Raw genomic sequence first — 19,766 nt, forward strand, 5'->3', positions numbered from 1 at the left:
CTCAGTACATATTAAATTCAATTGACAATATCTTAAAATAACAAGCGAGGATCTTCGTCTTATCTGGTGGCTTTGTGAGTGTCCATCACCCATATCTATGTTCATGTGTGTGTGAGCGGGAATAATCAATTTTATTACAGTAAATATTCGTTTAAGTCTGTATTTTGATCTTAAATATTTAATATGAATTTATAAAAAATTAAGAATTATATAATTACAATATAAAATATAAAATATTATAAGGGTTGAGATCTTGCAGAGATTATAAAAATATAAAAGATATAAAATGTATGATAAATATAAAAGATATGTTACAAAATAAATTTTTTATTTTGTTTTATTCATATTATATTATATATATATATATATATATATAATAAAATATAAAATCAAATGATTTTATGTGATTATTTAAAAAAATTAAGTTATAAAATTATTAATTTGAAAATTTTTCACATTAGATGGTATGCATACTTGAGGATTGAGCGATTGTTTATCAATTCTTGAACTTGTATTAAAGGATGTCGTGTAAAATGGAAAATAGATTAATGTGTGTTATTGTGTGTATAATAATAATAATATATATATATATATAATAATAATAATAACATATATGTATAATAGTATATTAGTTTTTACTATAAGACTAATATAATATATATTATATTATATTTTAATTTATTCAAAACAAAACTATTTATTATATCAGTCAAATAACTCATAAATTTACATCATTTTTATTTTCAAATTTACATATTTTCACTAAAAGTACAACACAAACTTTATCTTCCTTCTATTCAAATTCATCTGCTTTCCTTCTTCAAATTCATCGTGAAGTATATGTTTCTGAAGATGGGAAAAATATGATTATTATACTGTTTAGAAAGAAGTAAAGAAAAAATGCCGAGGTATAATAAAGAAACAAAACTAAATAATGTTGTCTCCAAACTTGCTGAAAACTGAAAAGATTTACTCTAAAATGAGTTATAGTGGAATAAAATTATAATTGATTATGTAGTTAATTTTTTATTAATAATTACATTAATAAGATAAATTATTAAAATAAAAAAATTAAATAACAGATGAAATAAAATTAATTAACTTAAATTTTAATAATTTGTAAACTAATTTATTTTAATATATTAATATTTTAAAATACAATTTTTTATTTTTTAAATTTTATAATAACTTTTACTTTACTTTAACTTTCTTTTTTAACTCCAATTTATGTTTTTAAAATATTTTTACGTCGAAATATTTTTTAAAAATAATTTTAAATATATTAATACACAAAAATCACACCTATATTTTCTATTATTTTTTTATATTAATGTCTTCAAAATTCACTAATTTTAATAAATTAAAACTTTTAATATATTTTGAAACATTGTACATTCATATATTTTTAAAGACACAATATACAAAAAATAAATTAAAGAATTCAAATTTCGCTTTTTACTTTTTTTTTTTATTTTAAACCCTAAGCTCTAAACTTAATATTCCCAAAATTTACTTTGAGTATACAATTTGCTTATTTTATCAAAACTTTTTATGTGGAGGAAGTGTTTGGGTAAAGTTTACTTCAGTTATGCTTTTTCAGTGGTTTTTTGACTTTTGAAATCTAAGAAATAGTTCTTAGGGGGCATAGGAAGTATCTTTTTGGTACAAATTGTACTTTCTTGGAAAGTTGAAGTTGTCATATATATATATATATATATATATATATATATATATATATATATATATATATTTACAACTTTTTATATCTTTTGACCTAAGTTTTGTTCCAATGATATAATATCATAATGCGCTTGTGTTTAAGTTAATATACATAAAATAAGTTTTTAAAATATTTATTATAAATAAAAAGAATATTTTTAAAATAAAGTTAAAAATAAATATGTATAAAATAATTAATTTTAAAATAAAATTGAAAAAACTTCTTTATGATATGTTTTTTTATTATATATTGTTATAGGTAAAAATATTCATTCATTTCACTAGCGTACACACAAGCGCTATCGCGCCTGTGTACGCATTTTTAAAATATTGATGATAGCATGTTAGTAGGTGATAATAATATAATGTTATTAAGTTAATATAAAAATAAATTTATATTTATTAAAAATAAAGTGAAATGAATAAAAAAATTAATTATTGATGAATAAAAAAAGATAAACAATTTTATAGAAAATAAGTAAAAATAACCGTTAATTTTAAAAAAAATTAATAAGTAATTATATTGTAAAGGGTACAATTGGTATTATGAAATGTGGACACAAAAGAGGGAATTCTCTTTATATATTGTTATAGATATTAATCAACATCCATTAAAATAAAACTAAAATAATTCTCTAGGACCTGTTCCAAACATTAATAGCCAACGTGCTACTTATTCCTTCTCAAGGGTTTTGCGTTTGCTTTTGAGTTTGCTCCCTATTTGATTCTCAATCTCTCTCTCTCTGCTTTTCCATTGTCTCCCTCTTCTCCAAATTTCTTATCTTTTTTTCACATTCAGCATTTGGTTTCACCTCAATTTTCATTGGTCTTCGACTTTAACCCTACCTTCCTTCTTCTGCAAATTAGGGTTTTATTTTCAATAGGGTCTTTTTGTCCGGGGATCGTTTCCTCGATCTGAGTCAATAACTCTGCGACAATGCCTCCGAGGGTAGTGAAGAGAGGCGCTGCGGCGAAGAGGGTGTCGAGAGGATCTTTGAAGGCTGCACCTGAGAACCCGGGTGAGCCTGAAACTGCCGAAGCGGGGGCGAAAAATCATGCAGAAAATTCAGCTGTTGATGTTGGAGGGGAAGAAAAACACGTTGACGTGGACCAAGAGCCTCCGGAAGCTAGAAATGGGTCGGCTACGGTGGAAAGTAAGCCTTTTTTTTTAATTTATATATTTTTTAGATTTTTTGTTTGGTTCTTTTGAGGGTGAGATGCGTGCAGTGTTATATGTATTTCATTCTTTGCTGTATGTTCTGAATTATGTGTCATGGGGATTGTAAAAAGTTCAAAATTTTACTTGGAATTTAAGATGGGTGTCGTGTGAATTTCGGTTCTGCAAAGGTTTTAAATCACGGTCGTAATTATTGTCATAGCTTCCTCCCAATACTTGACACTGGGGAAAAAATGGATACAGTTGTGGTTTCATCACAATCGAAGGTTGTGGTTTCCTCACAATCCTTGGCATGTGGGAAATTGCAGACATGGTGGTAGTCATTGTTTCATCACAATCATCGGCTTTGCGGAAAATTGCAGACAAAGATGACCACAGCTGTGGTTGACAATTGTGAGATTGTGGAGAGCCCCAAAACCTTGACGATGCAGCCATAATTATGGTTTCAGACAGTTTTTTAAAGCCTTGGGTTCTGCACCCGTGTATTGGTTCTTTGTCAATATCTTAATTTCATTAGGAAATAACTGGTGAAAATATAGTTTGGCTGTGGTAAGGGAAATTGATACAGCCCTTTCACCCAAACCATTTTTGAAAGTTATGGAAAACATTCTTACGATGGATTAGTTTGGATGGTGCTGCCTCTTATTGCTCCTTTTTGTATTCATTGTGTAACTTAAGATGGAAGCTGTTATATTGGATGGATATGTTACGAAGATGGGTTTTATTTATTTATTTTTTCTTTAGTTCCTTTCCTGATGCATATTAGTGCTGTGTTATGCACTGGTGGACATGAGTTAGACCAAGAATTATGAGGATTGATTGCGAAACACGGACTTCCTTATTTTATTAATTAATGTGATGATCGAAGGGTTGTGTATTTGACTGGGGTTTTAAATATTTATTTTTTGGCAGACAATGAAGAAGAAGTTAAGGAGTCTATAGATGAATATGAAAAAGGTGAACATCTAGATTTAGAGGATAATTATCCTGAGTATGAAGCAGAAGAGTATGGTGGTGTTGACTATGATGAAAAGGAAATTGAACAAGATGAAGGTCAGGATGAGGCAGATGAAGTAGAGGAAGAACCTGAAGAGATTATAGGTGACGAGGAGGGTGATACAGGTGATGAAGAAGTTGAATATGTTTATGAAGAAGTTGAGGATGATGATGATGGTGAACATGCTGGTGAGGAGCATGAGCATGCCCAGGTGCCTGACGTGGAGGAAGAGGAACACCGCGAAGTTGTAAAGGAGAGGCGAAAGCGTAAGGAATTTGAAGTATTTGTAGGGGGACTAGATAAGGATGCTACTGAGCATGATCTGAAGAAGGTTTTCAGCAAAGTTGGGGTAGTTACTGAAGTCAGGTTGATGATAAATCCCCAGACTAGAAGAAACAAGGGATTTGCATTTTTGCGTTTTGAAACTGTTGAGCAAGCAAAAAGAGCTGTGGTGGAGCTAAAAAATCCAGTGGTAATTTTTTATCTTATTGTTGTTAAAGCAGGTTTAAAATTGCTAGCATATTAAATCATGTTTTCTTCGCTCCAATTTCAGATTAATGGTAAACAATGTGGTGTTACTCCAAGTCAGGACAGTGATACTCTCTACTTAGGTAACATATGCAAGACTTGGAAAAAGGAAGCTGTAAGTTTTTCTCTTGGTCTATTTCTTGCTGCCTTTGATACTCAAGTTATGCATTCTAGTATTATTTCTAGCCACTTTCGAGGCTTGGCATTCTAACTGCTAAATGCAACTTCTGGTGCCAGTTGAAGGAGAAACTAAAACATTATGGAGTTGAAAATGTGGAGGATTTGACTTTAGTAGAAGATGATACCAATGAGGGGATGAACCGAGGATTTGCATTTTTGGAGTTTTCATCTCGTTCAGATGCTAAGGAAGCATACAGGCGATTGCAAAAGAGAGATGTTGTGTTTGGAGTTGATAAGCCTGCAAAGGTTTCCTTTGCTGATTCCTTTATTGATCTGGGTGATGAAATTATGTCACAGGTATCTTTATGAATTTGATTTCCTTGCTTTTGCCAAGGGTCATTACATAGGAAATACAAAGTATGGTTCTTTGATCTTATTGAAGCATAAAATCTACATTGACTTCCAACGTAGTGCTTCAGCGGTTTTTTGATTGACAGTATTTTAGGGTTATGACTTTAGTTTTCTACTGATATATAAAAACAGTACTGTGGCTTAACTTTACCGTTCGATTAAAAAATTTCCACAAATTTAATCCAATTTACTCTGGAAGAAGGTTAAACTTTAGCATATTTAAGAATATTTTCTGTCTGTGTGTATGTAACTGCAGGTTAAAACTGTATTTATTGATTCACTACCTCCGTCATGGGATGAAGATTATGTCCGGGATCTTCTCAAGAAATATGGAGAGATTGAAAAAATTGAGCTTGCTAAGAACATGCCAGCTGCTCGCAGGAAGAACTATGGATTTGTTACATTTAGTACGCATGCTGCTGCCGTGGAATGTTCTGATAGCATAACTAGTGCAGGGTTAGGTGAAGGTGACAAAAAGGTTAGCCTGACTTTTAAATTCATTTGCAACAGTTAAATGTGTCATTATATAATGCTTCTTGGTTGTTTCAGGCAAAAGTTAGGGCTAGATTATCACGGCCTCTTTCAAAACCTCTTCAGAGAGGCCGTGGGAAACATAATAACCATGGAGATTTTCGTTCTGGTCGCAACTCTGGAAGATTGGCAAGACCTTCACGGGGTCGACCTGCTCCACGTAGTTATCCTACCCGCGTGGTTAGAGGCATTGGAAGTCGTGCTCCACCAGTTAGACCTGTTAGTGTGAGAAGTAGACGTCCTGTCCCATCCATGCTAGATAGAGTCAGGCCAGTTGCTCCTCCAGCTAGAACCTTTGAAAGGAGATTGACTGGTATGAATTATATACCTATCTATACATATGTGCGTGTGTTACCTCCCCTTGTTAGTGTGTCTTTATGAATAATATACTATAATATTGTCTTGTTGCCTGTTAGCTCCTGCATATCCAAAAAGTGGCATGAAAAGAGACTATAGTAGACGTGAGGATCTACCGCCCCCAAGAAGCAGAGTTGCTGCAAATTATGGCTCTAGGGTAGCTTCTCAGAGGCACACATCTTATAGGGATTATCCTGCCCGTGGTTCTGACTACCCCGAGCTACATAGAAGTACGTCTCGTGCTGCACCAAAGAGAGGTTATGTTGATGATGGCTATGGCCAAAGATTTGAGAGGCCTCCTCCTTCCCATCTAAGTTATCGTGAAGGACGCCCCCGTGACTATGAAACTATAGCTGGCTCAAAACGTCCTTATACTGCTATAGTAAGTTTTATTTCTGAAGTCTATTCATTTATTTTAATTAGATTGTTTTAATTGTCATTTCAGTTGTCTTTTTGATAAATGAAATATTTTTTACATTAATTTCTCTCATCAGGATGATGTTCCTCCACGGTATGATACCGGTGCTCACCAATCAAGATCCCGTTTAGATTATGAATATGGAGGTAGTACTTCACAGTATGGAGATGCTTATGGTGATAGGTTAGTTTTTATCTGAACAAGGTTCTTGCATTCATTCTCCTTTGCCTCAACCCTGGTGTTTTTTAGTAACTTATCCCGCATTTTTGATTGGTAGACTTGGAAGATCTAGTCTGGGATATAGTGGCAGCAGAACTTCCATTTCTAATCAAGAATTACATGGGACATATGGCAGTCGACAGGGCATGAGTTATGGTGGAGGTGAATATTGTGGCACATATATTCTTAAGTGTTATCTTAAACATCAATTGTTAAGTGCTTACATCTTTATTGTGTGTTGCATGTCAGGTTCTTTTGGTGGTAGTGATGGTGGTATGTACACATCAAGTTATGGTGGTGATTACGAATCCCGTGGAAGTGATGTAATGTTTCTTGTCTTTCTCAATTGGAATTAGTGTGTTTTATATTTATCTATCTGTGACATTCTCATGTTTGAGTGTGTTGTTGATGTTATAGGGTGGTGGCCGCTCATATTCATCCATGTATTCTGGTAGAGGTGTGGGTGGTGGTGGCAGCAGTTATATGGGTGGTGGTGGCTCTGGGTCTTATTATTGAGGTAAGTTTTCTAACTTGCTGCCATTGCATTTTGTAAAGTACATGCAGAAGCACCAGACTTTGTAAATCTCATTTTCTCTGAGGTTTCTCTATCCTCGAATGGCATCTCCATATTTTTCGTAAGGGATGACTGGAAAAGGTTGAACACCTGGTCACTAGTGAATTTGTCTATGAACAGATCTAAATATCAAAAAGACTGCTGTAGGGTGTGGAATTTGAAGCTTATACTCAATATGACGCCCTACCATTTGGAGCTGAACATTACTAAGTAATTGCCTGGTTTGGGAATGTCACTAATTGAAGGGTTATGTCAATTCAAGTCTTCTCTCGATGGACAAGACAAATTCCTCCTTGTTGAATTTGTGCTGTAAGCTGAAGTTGATTATAGATGGAAAGAGAAATGCTGAGCATATGATGTATAATTTAACTTCGTATTATAAGGTTGCCTTATGGGTGGGAAATGTGAAAGATCACACTCCATGTCCTGTACATTTGGAAAGAACCAAGGCCCTGGATATTACTTTTTGATTACGGATTATTGGATTTTTTCCTGCTGTCATAAAGTTGGTTTTTTTCGTCACAACAGAGATATATTTCTTTGGATTGATTATATATTCGCCAGTGCATGATCACGAACAAGAATGACCCACTCTGCACTTTGTGGAGCTACCATTGGTAGTAGCAATATGAGCACCACTTCGGCAATAAATAAAGGAAAGATTACGAAATAGTAACATCCTAGAAAGCATGATGCACTGATAGTGTGTTGCTGGAGTGTTTAACAAAATATCTTGTACGGAGGGGGAGTACAAGATACAAATGGAGCATTGCATAATTTTCCTTGAGATTCTTTACTTGTCCCCCTCAGAAATTTTCTTTTTCTTTTTACGATGCAACTCTTTTCCGCACTTCATTACTATCCAATCCAGTTGCGTAATATCTGGAAGACCAATTACCCTTATGCTATATCATTGGAAAATGCAACTCTACGAGGTTGTAAAGTAGCTGAATGGATTCAATATCATCTGTGTTACTGGCAGATTTTGAATTTCAAGAAATTAAGGGGATTGGCGCTTTATGTCCAGGTTATATACCCTGCATGATTTAACTAAACTCATGCCCCAATGACAAACAAGAACTAACCAAAATATCATACTCGTGATTTTTTTAATCTCCAGTTGGCTAGTTAGTTTACAAGTCGCCTTAAGCAGCAAATACTTTTTAAGTATTTAATATGTTTGGAGTCTTAAAAGGCCTTGGAAGCTGTGATGCCTTCCAAATGAGAATATCAGATTACTGACTTTTTTATATTTAAAAGTTTCTTAGGATTTTTTAACAGTTCACCTGCCTTTCAAAAGTGCTTCTAATCCATACTAGGTTTAATATAATGATGTTTTCTGTTATATTTCATGCAAATTCGAATTCTCTACTTTGCTTAATGTTTATTTGTGCTGCTTGTGAATGATTGGTCTCTCTCAGTCAGGATTTTCATTGTGCTTAGATTTTTTTTGGTGAAAGGCTTTCATTTCACTACCCTTCAATGATGTGTGTGATCTTAACTGACTTGTTGGAGTTTAGTTTCCAGTGTGCTCCTTTACTGCACTGCAGGGTGTTGCCCCTCACCAAGTTCTTTGATAAAATCTGTTTCTGCATTGCTCTAGAATTTTGTGTTTTTTATTTGACATGACGATCTCGTTACAGATTATGTAAATTGTTCCATTCATGACATTGTAATTCTGGGTAAAATACCATATAATGCTAAGTTTCGAATTACTAGTCTTGTGTTGTGGTTATATAGATGCTATTACACACTCTCGAGCTGCTATTGTTTTTTATGGGGTTTTTGTAAAATTCGTAATGGGCGCAAGTTATGTTGCTTTTGGATTAAGTACAGATATGGTTGTTAACATTTTGTAGTTGATGTTTGACTCATTTGTCAAATCAATCATCAACTGTTAAGAGTAAAGCATAACCAATAAAATCTCCGAAACTACTAAAGTACCAGATTCTTAGATTGGTTAATGGTGCACATTCTTTTAATTTAGGTGATCACTGTTGTGGAATCCAGAAAAATAAATGATGATAGATACTTTTTGCTGAGTATGAATACAGTTGAGCTTCTACTGAATGAATCCAAACACGAAGTGTGGTGAGTACTATTAAAGTTGAATTAGAATAGAATTAATTTTTAAATTTGATTTTGGTTAAAATGAACTTCGAATAAATTGGGGTTAAATGATTTTATTTTTAAAATAAAGTATTGAAATTTAGTATATCATTCTATTTAAAATTTCAATTCAAAATTAATATTGAATATAAAGGTAATTATTTAACATAGAGCTAAATATGAAAACACTTCTTTACATTAGCATGTGGACGTTTGTTGTTTTTTTCTGCAGTCAAATTCTTGCGCATTACTCGGTTTTTCCCTTCAGTCATATCTGAAATATGTAATTTAAAATGTGATTATAGATTAAGTAATTCAAAATACTATTTAAATTGTATAATCTAAAACATAATTATTTAATTCGAAATATAATTAATTCACAATTATATAATATACTATTCCAAATTTTGTAATTTAAAATAGAATAATTTAAAATTATGTAATTCAAAGTTGTCTTGGATTACATATTTTAGAATAGGTTTAATTAGTCGGATTGTATCTAATTTTATGTGTCAGTTTGATTTTTGCTTTTAAAAATATGTCAATTGAGTTCCAATTTTTGAAAATATGACTCAATTAAGTTCATTTTAGATAAAAATTATTAACGTCGTTAACGATATTAATATTTAAAATGACTTACAAAATTAAGTATTGATATTTATATTACAAAATTAAGTATTGATATTTATATTAAAATTTAGTGGTAAAAGTCATGAATAAAGTTAATAAAGTTAATAATTTTGTCTGAAAAGAATTTAATTGAGTCATTTTTTTCAAAAGTTAAGACTTGATTAACATTTTTTAAAAGTGAGTATCAAATTAACACGAATAAAATTGAATATCATTTGATTAATTAACCTTTTATACTTGAATTGATTATAGGATATCATAGCAAGTCGAATTCATTAGAGTATGAGATATTACATCAAGGACATATTGATATTTTATATATATAAAAAGTGAGAGAAGAAATTATGAGATAAATAAAAGTATAATCTAAAAGGTTTATTTAGGAATGATAAGAATATATATATATATATATATATATATATATATATATATATATATATATATATATATATATATATATATATATATATAAGGTGATGAAAGGTAAAAAGGCGAGTTTAGGATGCACTCCTTATACTCAGTTATCAAATTACGTTGGACTATACCTAACATGCCCAGTGATTTTGGAAGACCAAGTAAAATTAAGTATTCACTATTGAGAAACAACAAAACCCTTTATTTCCTGAACTTAAGCTCCTTACGCATTTCAAATAATGGAATTGTGCCATTGTCACAGCTCAATTCGTTTTTCAATATTTTGGTAAAAAAAATGTCCATACAATAATACAAAAATATCATATTCTCCAAAACTTCTCACATTGTTATCAAAAAGTATTTTGTAACTTAAATAAATTGAATTGCGTTAATTCAAATACCTTGCTTTCTACTTTTTCATTTTACTTTAGTCTTTTAAAATTATGATATTATAATTCATCTCTTGAAATACAAATATCATATAATCCCCGAAAATATTAAAGGTATTTTTTTTACTCTGAAGCTAAAAGGGAAAAATGATAGGTATTTAATAATTTTAAAGACTAATTGTAGAGGCACTGTCCTTAATTAGCAAGCTTTCATTTCTGGTAAGAGAATAAGATTAAAATATAGTTAAGAATTAATAAATTAAGTTTGAATGGTAATAAACACTATTTTATAGGATTGCCGTTTAGTGTTTTTATAAAAGAAAATTATTAGCGAAGCAATGCGTCATCATTCCCTGGGTGTAAAGTAGGTTGTTGTCAAAGGTTGTACTGTAATTTTGTTTTGCATGGACTTTGCAGGCACGCAATGTGAGGTGAAAATAGTGACAAGAGTCAGAAGACAAAAGTGAGTGCATAAATCACAAAGAAAGGAAAAGGAAAAAGAAGGAAAAGAGGTAAAGATAGATCGATGAGAATTAACATGTCGTTTTTATTTGCGGTGGAAGCATCACCTTTCTGTTTGTTGCAGCTTCATAATGAAAAAGCCGCCAACGATCTTCTCCTCTGCGCTGTTGTTGATGTTCACGCTTCCTCTGTTATCCATGCCCCAAACGTAGAAAAAAGGAAAAACCAAGAACAAAGACACCCCTTTTCATTTTCTCTGCATTCTGGAAAATGGGTCGTCGCCTAAACGATTCAGATTTTGGAAGGTTCGCGCTTTTCGCCCTCTTCTTGATTGGTGCAATCTCCTGCTCCGCGGTGTACCTTTTCCTTACCGTGTTCGTGAGGCCCGACAGTGAATCTCTGCCTTCGGTGGAAGATGAGGGTCCAAAAGAAGAGCAATGTTGCAGAGGGGTCGAGCATTTGGAGCTTTGGGGTGACGCTGTCAAATGGGGTTCTCAATTTGTTTTGAATTCCTCTGAAGAATGTTGCATGGCGTGTAAGAGAATGTGTAACGGTGATGGAGGACCCTGTTTGTGTAATTCCTGGGTTTATTGTGGCGATAGAGAGGCGTGTGGATCTAGATTTGGTGAGGTATCGTTGCATTTCTTTTGGTTTGCCACTTCTAGGATATTTAGCGTGTTGATTAGCTCTTGCACTTGCTTTTGGCGTCACGTGTGGTGTTTATTTATCATTAGTGTGCAGTTTTAATTGGGTATACTTCCCCATGATAGATCTTGCCTAAGATTCAGTTTTTGTGTCACTTGTTCCCAAGGCCTGACCCTAGTGGTTGTGCATTGGGTACTCCGTATTGGAGGTCCGATTTTCTGTTCTGCCAATGAGCCTAAAGCCAACATTCGCTATACTCAGAATTTAAATGATACTGCTCTTAATTTTTTCCTGCTTTGAATTGGGTTTTATCGTACCTTATGTTTTGATTACTGAATACGTGGTACATGGCGAACTCTTGGAGATTATCACAAAGTACGAACCTAGTTGCTTCATGCCTTTGTGCTTTAGTTTAAGGGCTTGATTTGGGAATTTGGTTGGGCATAAGAGTATTATCATTGTAAAGATTGCTGTTCTAGCTGGTGTAGTTTATCATTGCCTTGAATGAACAATTGAATAAGAATGAAGTTTTAGTCCCTTTTTTTAGCATAGAGTTTTGGATGTACTTGATAGTTGATTCTAATTTCCTGCTTTCGTTTCAGTGTTGGTTAAAAAAACAACAGGATGCTTTAAATCCAGATCGACGAGACTCGGGAGATCTAGTAATGTGGACTTCTGGGTTGGTCTTTCGTAAGGGAGAGGTAGGAATATTATTTATTGTAGTTTGTTCTATCAAATTATTTTATCTGGTTTGTAAAAGTATTTTCTTTTCTTATTAAAAAAATCATTGCAACAAAGTGAAAAACTAGAAAAAAAAAAAAAACAAACTAGAGATGTGTCATGGAAACCTCCTCAAGAATACGGTGTTAAGCTTCTATCAAATGCATTAGATTGTAGAAATTTTATGTCATGGAGTAACCTGTTTATGGATGAGAAACAAGGTAGAAAGAACTGCAAAATGTTTTTCCTCTTTGGATTGTTATAAAAGGCAAATAGTTTTGCTGTACAAATAAATATGTAGTACTGTATTTCCTGCCAGTTAATCTGTCAATGTTTCGACCTTAATGTTTTTAAATCTTCTCAATTACTTTTGGAGGATCTTCTGATATCATGCCGCATTACTCCCTATATGTATTTTGAGAATCCTGCTTTATGTTAGAATCACTTCATTCTAATGTGTTTCTCAGTTTTTGTCCTTAATTGTATCCCATCTTTCTGTTCATAATTGAATTGAAGTGTAAGCATTAGGCAATGCTTTATGTTCATTATAATTTTCTCAAATATATATTCTCAACATCCTTTTGTTTTCTGCTCAGCATGAAGCTATGTGATTGTTGACTATATTTTAGTTTCTCTAGATCTTTGAGCTATATATAACTTTTCCTTATACACTTGTATTTTTAGGAAATCGTTGGTATGGAAACGGACCATGGAATTCTTCGTGTAAAAGTAAGTAATTCTCTACATACCACTGTATTATATCATTTACATTCATTTCACCTTTTTACCCTGGCTATTTTACATCTGGTATGCCAGATATGTTTTCCATTTTTATCTTGTTTCTATCATGTAATTCTTAATGTTTAATCTAACAAACAAATGAGGCACGTCCAATGTGTTTGAAAAAATAAAAATCATCTAGCTCTTAATAAGTTGCTTCTCTTTCTGTATTTATGTGTGTGAAGGGGAGGAACCAATAGGTGCCATATATGTTTTGGTTTATCAGTGTTGTTTTTTGTATCATTTAGAGTTATTTTACAGATAGACTAGGAGAATTTTGACTATGCATAAGAAGTTTGTTGATTGGCTTGCTAAGAGAGAAAAATAAGAAAAAGAAAGGGAAAGGAGCTTCTCTAAAAGCTAAAATTAGTTTATGCAACAGAAAATAAAAATTTAGGAAAACTATATGAGGTAGCTTCTACAAATTAGCTTATGCATAAGTTAGCTTTAACTCTTAGAAAAACTCATTTCCTTTTTTCTTTTTATTTTTCTCCCGTACTTATCTTTGTGGTGAGAAGCTTTTGTTCAAATGTACCTGGAGATAAATAGAACACAGATTTTTACACTTTGTTTAGAATTTCTAGTAACTGCACCCATTTGTACCTTTTTTTCCAAAGCAGTATCTGATCACATGCTTTTCACATACTGATTATTTTTCAGCTTGAATCATTCATCTATTATCTACTTTGGTCTGATTATTTTGTGAAACATTGCATAAGTTGCAGCTGATAGCATTAGCCAAAGATTTGAACAGATTATGTAAAGCAGGCTATTGGAAAAAGATAATTTTGGGCAGATTATGTGCATATGTGACTTTTTAAAGTGATTTAGGTTCAGAAACATTTGAAAAGGTAGTTCTTTAATGCATACAAGCTTGGAAGACAGGATTATCTAGTTCCAAGGAAGATGGCTTTTTACTAGGGTTGATGCTAAGTGCACTTGTCGACCAGTGTTCAAGGCAAGCTCAATATTAAAAGTGCAATTTTGGATAGACCAGTGAGGGATTTCTATGTTTGACATAATCTGTATTAAGTTGTAGGTGTAGATTGAAGACGTTGCACATACTGTCATCTAGCCTTTATTTTAGAGTGTCACTGGATAGGAGGGGGAGGGATTGTTTAATTTTAAATCTGCTTAATCTTTTGCCCTTATTAGATGAAGAATCTGTCTTCTCTGAGTCCTAATCATGCTGTTAGTAACATTAAGAGTTATGTCATGACCAATATCTAGATATAATGGCTTGACGTGTTCTAAACTGAAAAAAACGTGTTCTAAAATTTCATTGCCACAGCTTTTGCCCGAATGCGCTCCAAATTCTGTCTTCTACATTCTTGAGCTCTTGGCACTGCCTCACTGCGTTGGTTGTCAGATTCATAGAGCTGAAAACCGAGGAAACTTTTGGGATTCAAAAGGAAATCACATAAAAAGGGTAAGGTTTATGATGTCAATAACTATAAAAAATTGTGCATATGTTCTGCAATAGATTTGCTGCTTTTTTGTAATTGTGAATGAATTGATTTTGGTTGAGAAAGAGTCTGCTCATCTGCTCATCACATGACTGGTTGTTGTATTTTTATACTACCTGCAAATGTTGCTTAAATGATTTTATTTTCCTTTTCGGGATTCTCTATAGCAATATTTCCTGGTAATTATTTTTGACTTGGTTACACTCTGTTCTTCTGCATTTTATTCATGGTTTTAACTAAACTTTTTGTGGCCCTCTACTTCTATAGGCCATTTAAATGAAAAAAAAGGAGGATAAATCAACTAGTGGATCCATTTGTGTTTAATACTGGTTCTATCCAATACCTGCATCTACCTAATTTTTATAGTAGCTTTCTTGTTTTGAAGTAGTTGAAGTTTGTTCCTGAATGGTGGAAACTTGTCCTCTGCTAGCTGCTTTGTTCTTAAATCTCATTTCTGTACAACTTACCTCCAGATTATTGATTATTGACACCCCCATTTTTTCATTTTATGTTTCTGAATTTGAATGTTGATGTAGACTTCATATGGTCCTCCTTTTGCACTTATTCAAGGAACATTGGGATCTCATGGCTCTATTTTCAAGGATATTCCAAAAGAGCACTGCCCTACCATAAGAAGAGGATCTGTAGCATGGGTTGGTTCCGGTCCAGAATTCTTCATCAGCCTTGCGGATCACAAGGAATGGAAAAATCCATACACAGTTTTTGGCTATGTTCTATCTGAGGATATGGAAATCTTAGAGAAAATTTCTCAGCTTTCAACAAAATCTGAAATTTGGAATAGCATTAAGATCTCTATCTTGGAGAACCCAGTTTCATTACGGTTTCGAAGAATGAACACAAAGTCTTGAATCCTCAGTTTCATTCATTTGTTCTTTCAAAATTTTCCTCATTTGTTAAGTGATAAGTGGTTCAATATGGATCTTGGGCTCAAGTTGCTTAATGCTAGGTATTCAGACATTCTAGTTGATTGCAAATCAAATAGAGTAGAGTGAGTGAGTATACAAGTTTGATAGGTATGTCTTTGTGGATATTTCATGCTTCTGTTATTTCTTATTTCCTTGCACATAACTTAGTGTAGAAGAAAGAGCAGCATCATTCTCATCATCCTAGAAAACAAAAGCACACCCATTTGCAGGCATTATTGTGTGCTACACAATTAGTGAACATTTCTTGATTCACCATCAGATTAGGTGGAGCCATAGAATAGAATTATTGACTCATTGTATTGAAGTTGTGCCTTGCACTTCTTGCCTTTCATCATACAAAAATAGTTTTTGGTGAAGTTTTAGTATTTTCTCTTGTTAGGTAATATTTTGTACATCTCTGGAAGGAACTTCAATTTTTGACATATCAACGTGGCAAGTTACATAAATAAGATATTGACAAATATTGGAACATTTATCTATCCTGATAACTTCTAATATATCCTAAAGCATGCAGTTTTCATGTGTTTGTAACTTTCTGGGAACCTAGAAAATCAATCTATTTAAATTAACAAATACTGGTTCAAGTAAGTGGTAAGGCTACACAATGACAAGCTTATAAAATCAATACAAATATACGAGAAGAATAAAAAAGTGCTCCGTAAAAAATGTCAAAAGGGAATAACATAGTTGACAAAACAAATACACCGTCACAGAAGATAGAGTTTAACTCTATTACATACCGTAACAATTTTGAAGCGTGTAATTATGTCGGTTTGAAAACTCGAATTTCGTCGTGGTTATAAGGAATAACAACTACTCTTAGTTTAAAATAAATTTTACCAAAATAATTACATGAAATATTTGAGTAACGAAATGTTTGTTCGATTATAGGATACATTCCGGATAATATCAACAACAACAGTTCTAAATATTTAATAGCAACTTAACTTTTTAATATTTGTAGAAATATTAAATGTTTAAATATTACCAAAACACGAAACCTTTAATTTCTATTAGTATATAAGAAACAAATAAGTAGAAATTTAGGTAAAACTTGTTCGACCTTTATATATGTTGGGTAGGATTGGGCAATCTTAGCTTTTGACACGTGCATATATGATCGTAACAAGGGTGATTTTAGGTGTAACCCGCCTAGGTTTTCACTTTAACATGGATTGAGAAATATTTTAGAAAATATAAAAAACTTTAATGATATATAATTTGAGAAATGAATTTGATGGCACGTGATGGGCATGGTGAAGGAGAATTGGATAGAAGAGAAGAGAAAGAGAAGGTGTTGTTGTTGTTGTTGCAGTGGAGTGGCTGGGTCAACGAAGCATTAAAAATGTTGGTGTTGTTGGGAAAAGCACAAAGCCCACCCTTGGCGGTGGGTAACTTTAATAACACCCACCAAGTGCCCACCCCACAAACAGCTAATTTAGATGATAAGGGGAAGGGAATTGGTCATGGCCAAAGTCAGAGGTGGACCTCTCTCCCCCGCGGCGCACGTTAGCCCCTCTCCATCTCTCCCAAGCGGTGGTGGCCTCCTCATCCACCCACGTCACAAATTCAGCCGCACATCCCTCACCACTTTAACAACAACAACAACAACCATGCCCCTTTTCCTCCACCACACCCAACAACAACAACAACCCATTCACTCTCTTCTTCTCCTCTCTCCACCCTTATCCTCCGCCCCTCTCCTCCCTATCCTTCACCCACCCCCTTAACCTAAAAACGCTACCTTTCTTTTCTTCTTCCCATGGCCTCCCCATCTTCCCCCACTGATTCCAACCCCCCCTCCGCCCTCCCCCTTGCTCTCGCCGCCCCTCCCTCCACCTCCTCCCGCCGCCTCCCCCCGCCATGCTGGACCCCGGAGGAAACCGCCGCGCTCATCGACGCCTACCGCGACAAGTGGTACTCCCTCGGCCGCACCAACCTCAAAGCCACCCACTGGCAAGAGGTCGCCGATGCCGTCACCGCCCAGTGCCCCAACGCCTCCCCCACTGCCAAAACCGCCGTCCAGTGCCGCCACAAAATGGAAAAACTCCGCAAACGCTACCGCACCGAAATCCAACGCCTCCGCTCCCTCCCCCTCCCTCGCCTCATCAACAACTCCACCACCGCCTCACCCTCCTCCTGGGTCCACTTCAAATCCATGGACTACATGGAAAAAGGCCCCAACAAACCCCACACCGACACCACCACCGCCACCAACCCCAACACCCCCACCCACAACCTCAATTTCCCCGACGACGACAACGACGACGACGATCTCTACGAGGAATTCAAGAACGCCCCCGGATCCAACACGCGCAGCCTCAACAAACTCTACAAGAACGGTTTCGGATCCGGCTCCGCCTCCGGGTTCCGGATCCGGATCCCGGCGGGGGTGCCGAACCACGCCTCTTCCAAGTTCTTCAATACGCCTCCCCCCGGCATGGTGCCGCGCAACGGCGCGAAGAGGGAGCGTGAGAGCGACGCGGTGGCCGAGATGGTGGGCGCGATAAAGGTGTTGCGCGACGGGTTCGTGAGGATGGAGCAGATGAAGATGGAGATGGCGAGGGAGATTGAGAGCATGCGGATGGAGATGGAGATGAAGCGCACGGAGATGATCCTGGACTCTCAGCAGCGGATCGTGGAGGCTTTCGCCAGGGCCGTTTCCCAAAAGAGGAGCAAGGGCAAGTCCACGCCTTCTCCCTCGTCGCAACCCTGATTATGAATATTGGGTGCTTTATGCCTATAAGGTGTTTGATAAATCGTGATTAGTATGTTCTCTTTCTGTTTTAGGTAGGTTCATATTACTATACTCTTTTGCTGCAACTTTTGCTCTTGTGTTGGATCTGTTGATTCATGTTCAATACTCTAGGCTCGGTCAATATGCTTTTAAGCCTTTCATCTTCGCCTTAAGTGTAATTCTCTGTCTCGTTAAGAATTTCCTTCTCATACTTTTCTTTCATTACCTCTAACTCTCTACTTTTTCATTATTCTAATTACCTTCTTAGTCTCCTCGTATGTTTATATAATATTTTCTCCTTCAATAACATTTTTCTGTTTGGAAGACCAGAACCATTGCCTTGACTAAAGAGCTAAAGTTGCACGCAGACTCTAAAAATGCAATTCAGGTTGTAGTGAATTATGTGGTTGCCTTGTTTTCAAAAGAAAATTGTTCAAGTGGGGACAATAACTGAAAGGATTTGGCAGAGGATTTCTTCGCTAAAAAATTACTGAGTTAACAATTTGAAGCATTTAAAATGAGTTAAGATGGAAATTGAACTGAAAATACATATGAATCTCTTTTTGTTTCATGTGTATCAGATTAAACTGGACGACAAAAAAATACAAACATATCATAAAAGCCTAACTTAAAAAGCACAGGGTTATCTTTCCTTTAACCCAAGGAAATTATATACATTTTGTTAGAAATGATTTCAATAATACCGTCAAAATAACTCTGTTAGTGTACCAAAAAACATGTTCAGAGAAAAGTGCTCTGAAGTTGCATATTCAGAGATCTTGTCAGCCAAAAGAGTATCAAATAGAAAAGGATTGTTATGCGTGAAATCTTTACTTGTAAAACCTTCATATTTGCTGAAACTTTTTACTCAGCAAGAGAATTCTTATAGTTAAAAGTCGTAGTTAAAGACCAGTTAAGAAAATCAGAAGTGACGAAAAATGTGTCTCTCAAACTCAAGATAATATAAGGAAGATAACAGAGTTTGTAAAGGAGTAGACATAGATAAAACTCCAAATGTTCTGTTGCCTCCATTAGTACACTTGCAACACTTGTACAAGTACCTGTCTTTAGTTAATTTTTTAGTTATTTTATACATTTTCGAAATACTTTTTAACCGTCGAATGATCATCCTTTGGGGAACATTTTTTTTTAACTTTCAAACGAATCTCCTCTTCCACTTGTGAAAATTTAGAAGTTTTATTCAAAGATGTTTTTTCTTCTTAAATTTGGTATCTTTATTTTGAAACTTTCAATTTTCAATGTTTATCTTTCATCCCATTATACTAATCAGAGTTTTAGGAAGAAGAAACACATAAACTGAAACATTCTTTCAAAAAATAGATAACCAAATTAAAAGTAAATACAAGGTAAATGATTAGCAGTGTGAGGGAAGAAAAAAGCAGAGATAGTGCAAGA

At 34.4% G+C, this 19,766-nt stretch overlaps 3 protein-coding genes across 5 annotated transcripts; all 3 read left to right on the forward strand.

Annotated features, from left to right (window-relative positions):
• Positions 1-2,401: 2,401 nt before the first annotated feature.
• Positions 2,402-7,556, forward strand: LOC114183475 (uncharacterized). 2 transcript variants are annotated; one of them, XM_028070500.2, is made up of 12 exons: positions 2,403-2,873; positions 3,809-4,365; positions 4,447-4,536; positions 4,659-4,898; positions 5,209-5,430; positions 5,502-5,796; positions 5,900-6,222; positions 6,335-6,441; positions 6,536-6,639; positions 6,727-6,800; positions 6,895-6,994; positions 7,172-7,556. In XM_028070500.2, the coding sequence occupies exons 1-11, from the start codon at positions 2,657-2,659 to the stop codon at positions 6,991-6,993; spliced, it is 2,328 nt and encodes a 775-aa protein (XP_027926301.1). In that variant the 5' UTR covers positions 2,403-2,656; the 3' UTR covers position 6,994; positions 7,172-7,556. The 2 variants fall into 2 exon arrangements, with proteins under 2 accessions (XP_085529889.1, XP_027926301.1); XM_085673763.1 differs by having other exon boundaries at positions 2,402-2,873; positions 6,536-6,800.
• Positions 7,557-10,953: 3,397 nt separating this feature from the next.
• Positions 10,954-15,969, forward strand: LOC114183581 (uncharacterized). Of its 2 annotated transcripts, XM_028070654.2 has the most exons (6): positions 10,954-11,105; positions 11,180-11,685; positions 12,303-12,401; positions 13,105-13,149; positions 14,492-14,629; positions 15,203-15,969. In XM_028070654.2, the coding sequence occupies exons 2-6, from the start codon at positions 11,326-11,328 to the stop codon at positions 15,533-15,535; spliced, it is 975 nt and encodes a 324-aa protein (XP_027926455.1). In that variant the 5' UTR covers positions 10,954-11,105; positions 11,180-11,325; the 3' UTR covers positions 15,536-15,969. The 2 variants fall into 2 exon arrangements, with proteins under 2 accessions (XP_027926455.1, XP_085529801.1); XM_085673675.1 differs by lacking the exon at positions 10,954-11,105 and having other exon boundaries at positions 11,112-11,685.
• Positions 15,970-16,867: 898 nt separating this feature from the next.
• On the forward strand, positions 16,868-18,561 carry LOC114186350 (uncharacterized). The gene has a single exon (XM_085673676.1). It carries the CDS (start codon positions 17,376-17,378, stop codon positions 18,327-18,329), a length of 954 nt encoding a protein of 317 aa, XP_085529802.1. The 5' UTR covers positions 16,868-17,375; the 3' UTR covers positions 18,330-18,561.
• Positions 18,562-19,766: the final 1,205 nt, after the last annotated feature.

Source organism: Vigna unguiculata, chromosome 5 (assembly GCF_037176805.1).
Source record: "Vigna unguiculata cultivar grain cowpea cultivar isolate G323 ecotype 2 chromosome 5, ASM3717680v1, whole genome shotgun sequence".
In the NCBI taxonomy this organism is placed as follows: Eukaryota; Viridiplantae; Streptophyta; class Magnoliopsida; order Fabales; family Fabaceae; genus Vigna; species Vigna unguiculata.

Bases quoted from the DNA above. Each gene is read 5' to 3' on its own strand.
- LOC114183475 (XM_085673763.1), top strand. From the start codon at position 2,657: ATGCCTCCGAGGGTAGTGAAGAGAGGCGCTGCGGCGAAGAGGGTGTCG. The intron at 4,537-4,658 runs GTAAGTTTTTCT...TTCTGGTGCCAG, and splicing joins AGACTTGGAAAAAGGAAGCT to TTGAAGGAGAAACTAAAACA. The intron at 6,801-6,894 runs GTAATGTTTCTT...TTGATGTTATAG, and splicing joins ACGAATCCCGTGGAAGTGAT to GGTGGTGGCCGCTCATATTC.
- LOC114183581 (XM_028070654.2), top strand. From the start codon at position 11,326: ATGGGTCGTCGCCTAAACGATTCAGATTTTGGAAGGTTCGCGCTTTTC. The intron at 12,402-13,104 runs GTAGGAATATTA...TTGTATTTTTAG, and splicing joins TGGTCTTTCGTAAGGGAGAG to GAAATCGTTGGTATGGAAAC. The intron at 14,630-15,202 runs GTAAGGTTTATG...ATGTTGATGTAG, and splicing joins AAGGAAATCACATAAAAAGG to ACTTCATATGGTCCTCCTTT.
- LOC114186350 (XM_085673676.1), top strand. From the start codon at position 17,376: ATGGCCTCCCCATCTTCCCCCACTGATTCCAACCCCCCCTCCGCCCTC.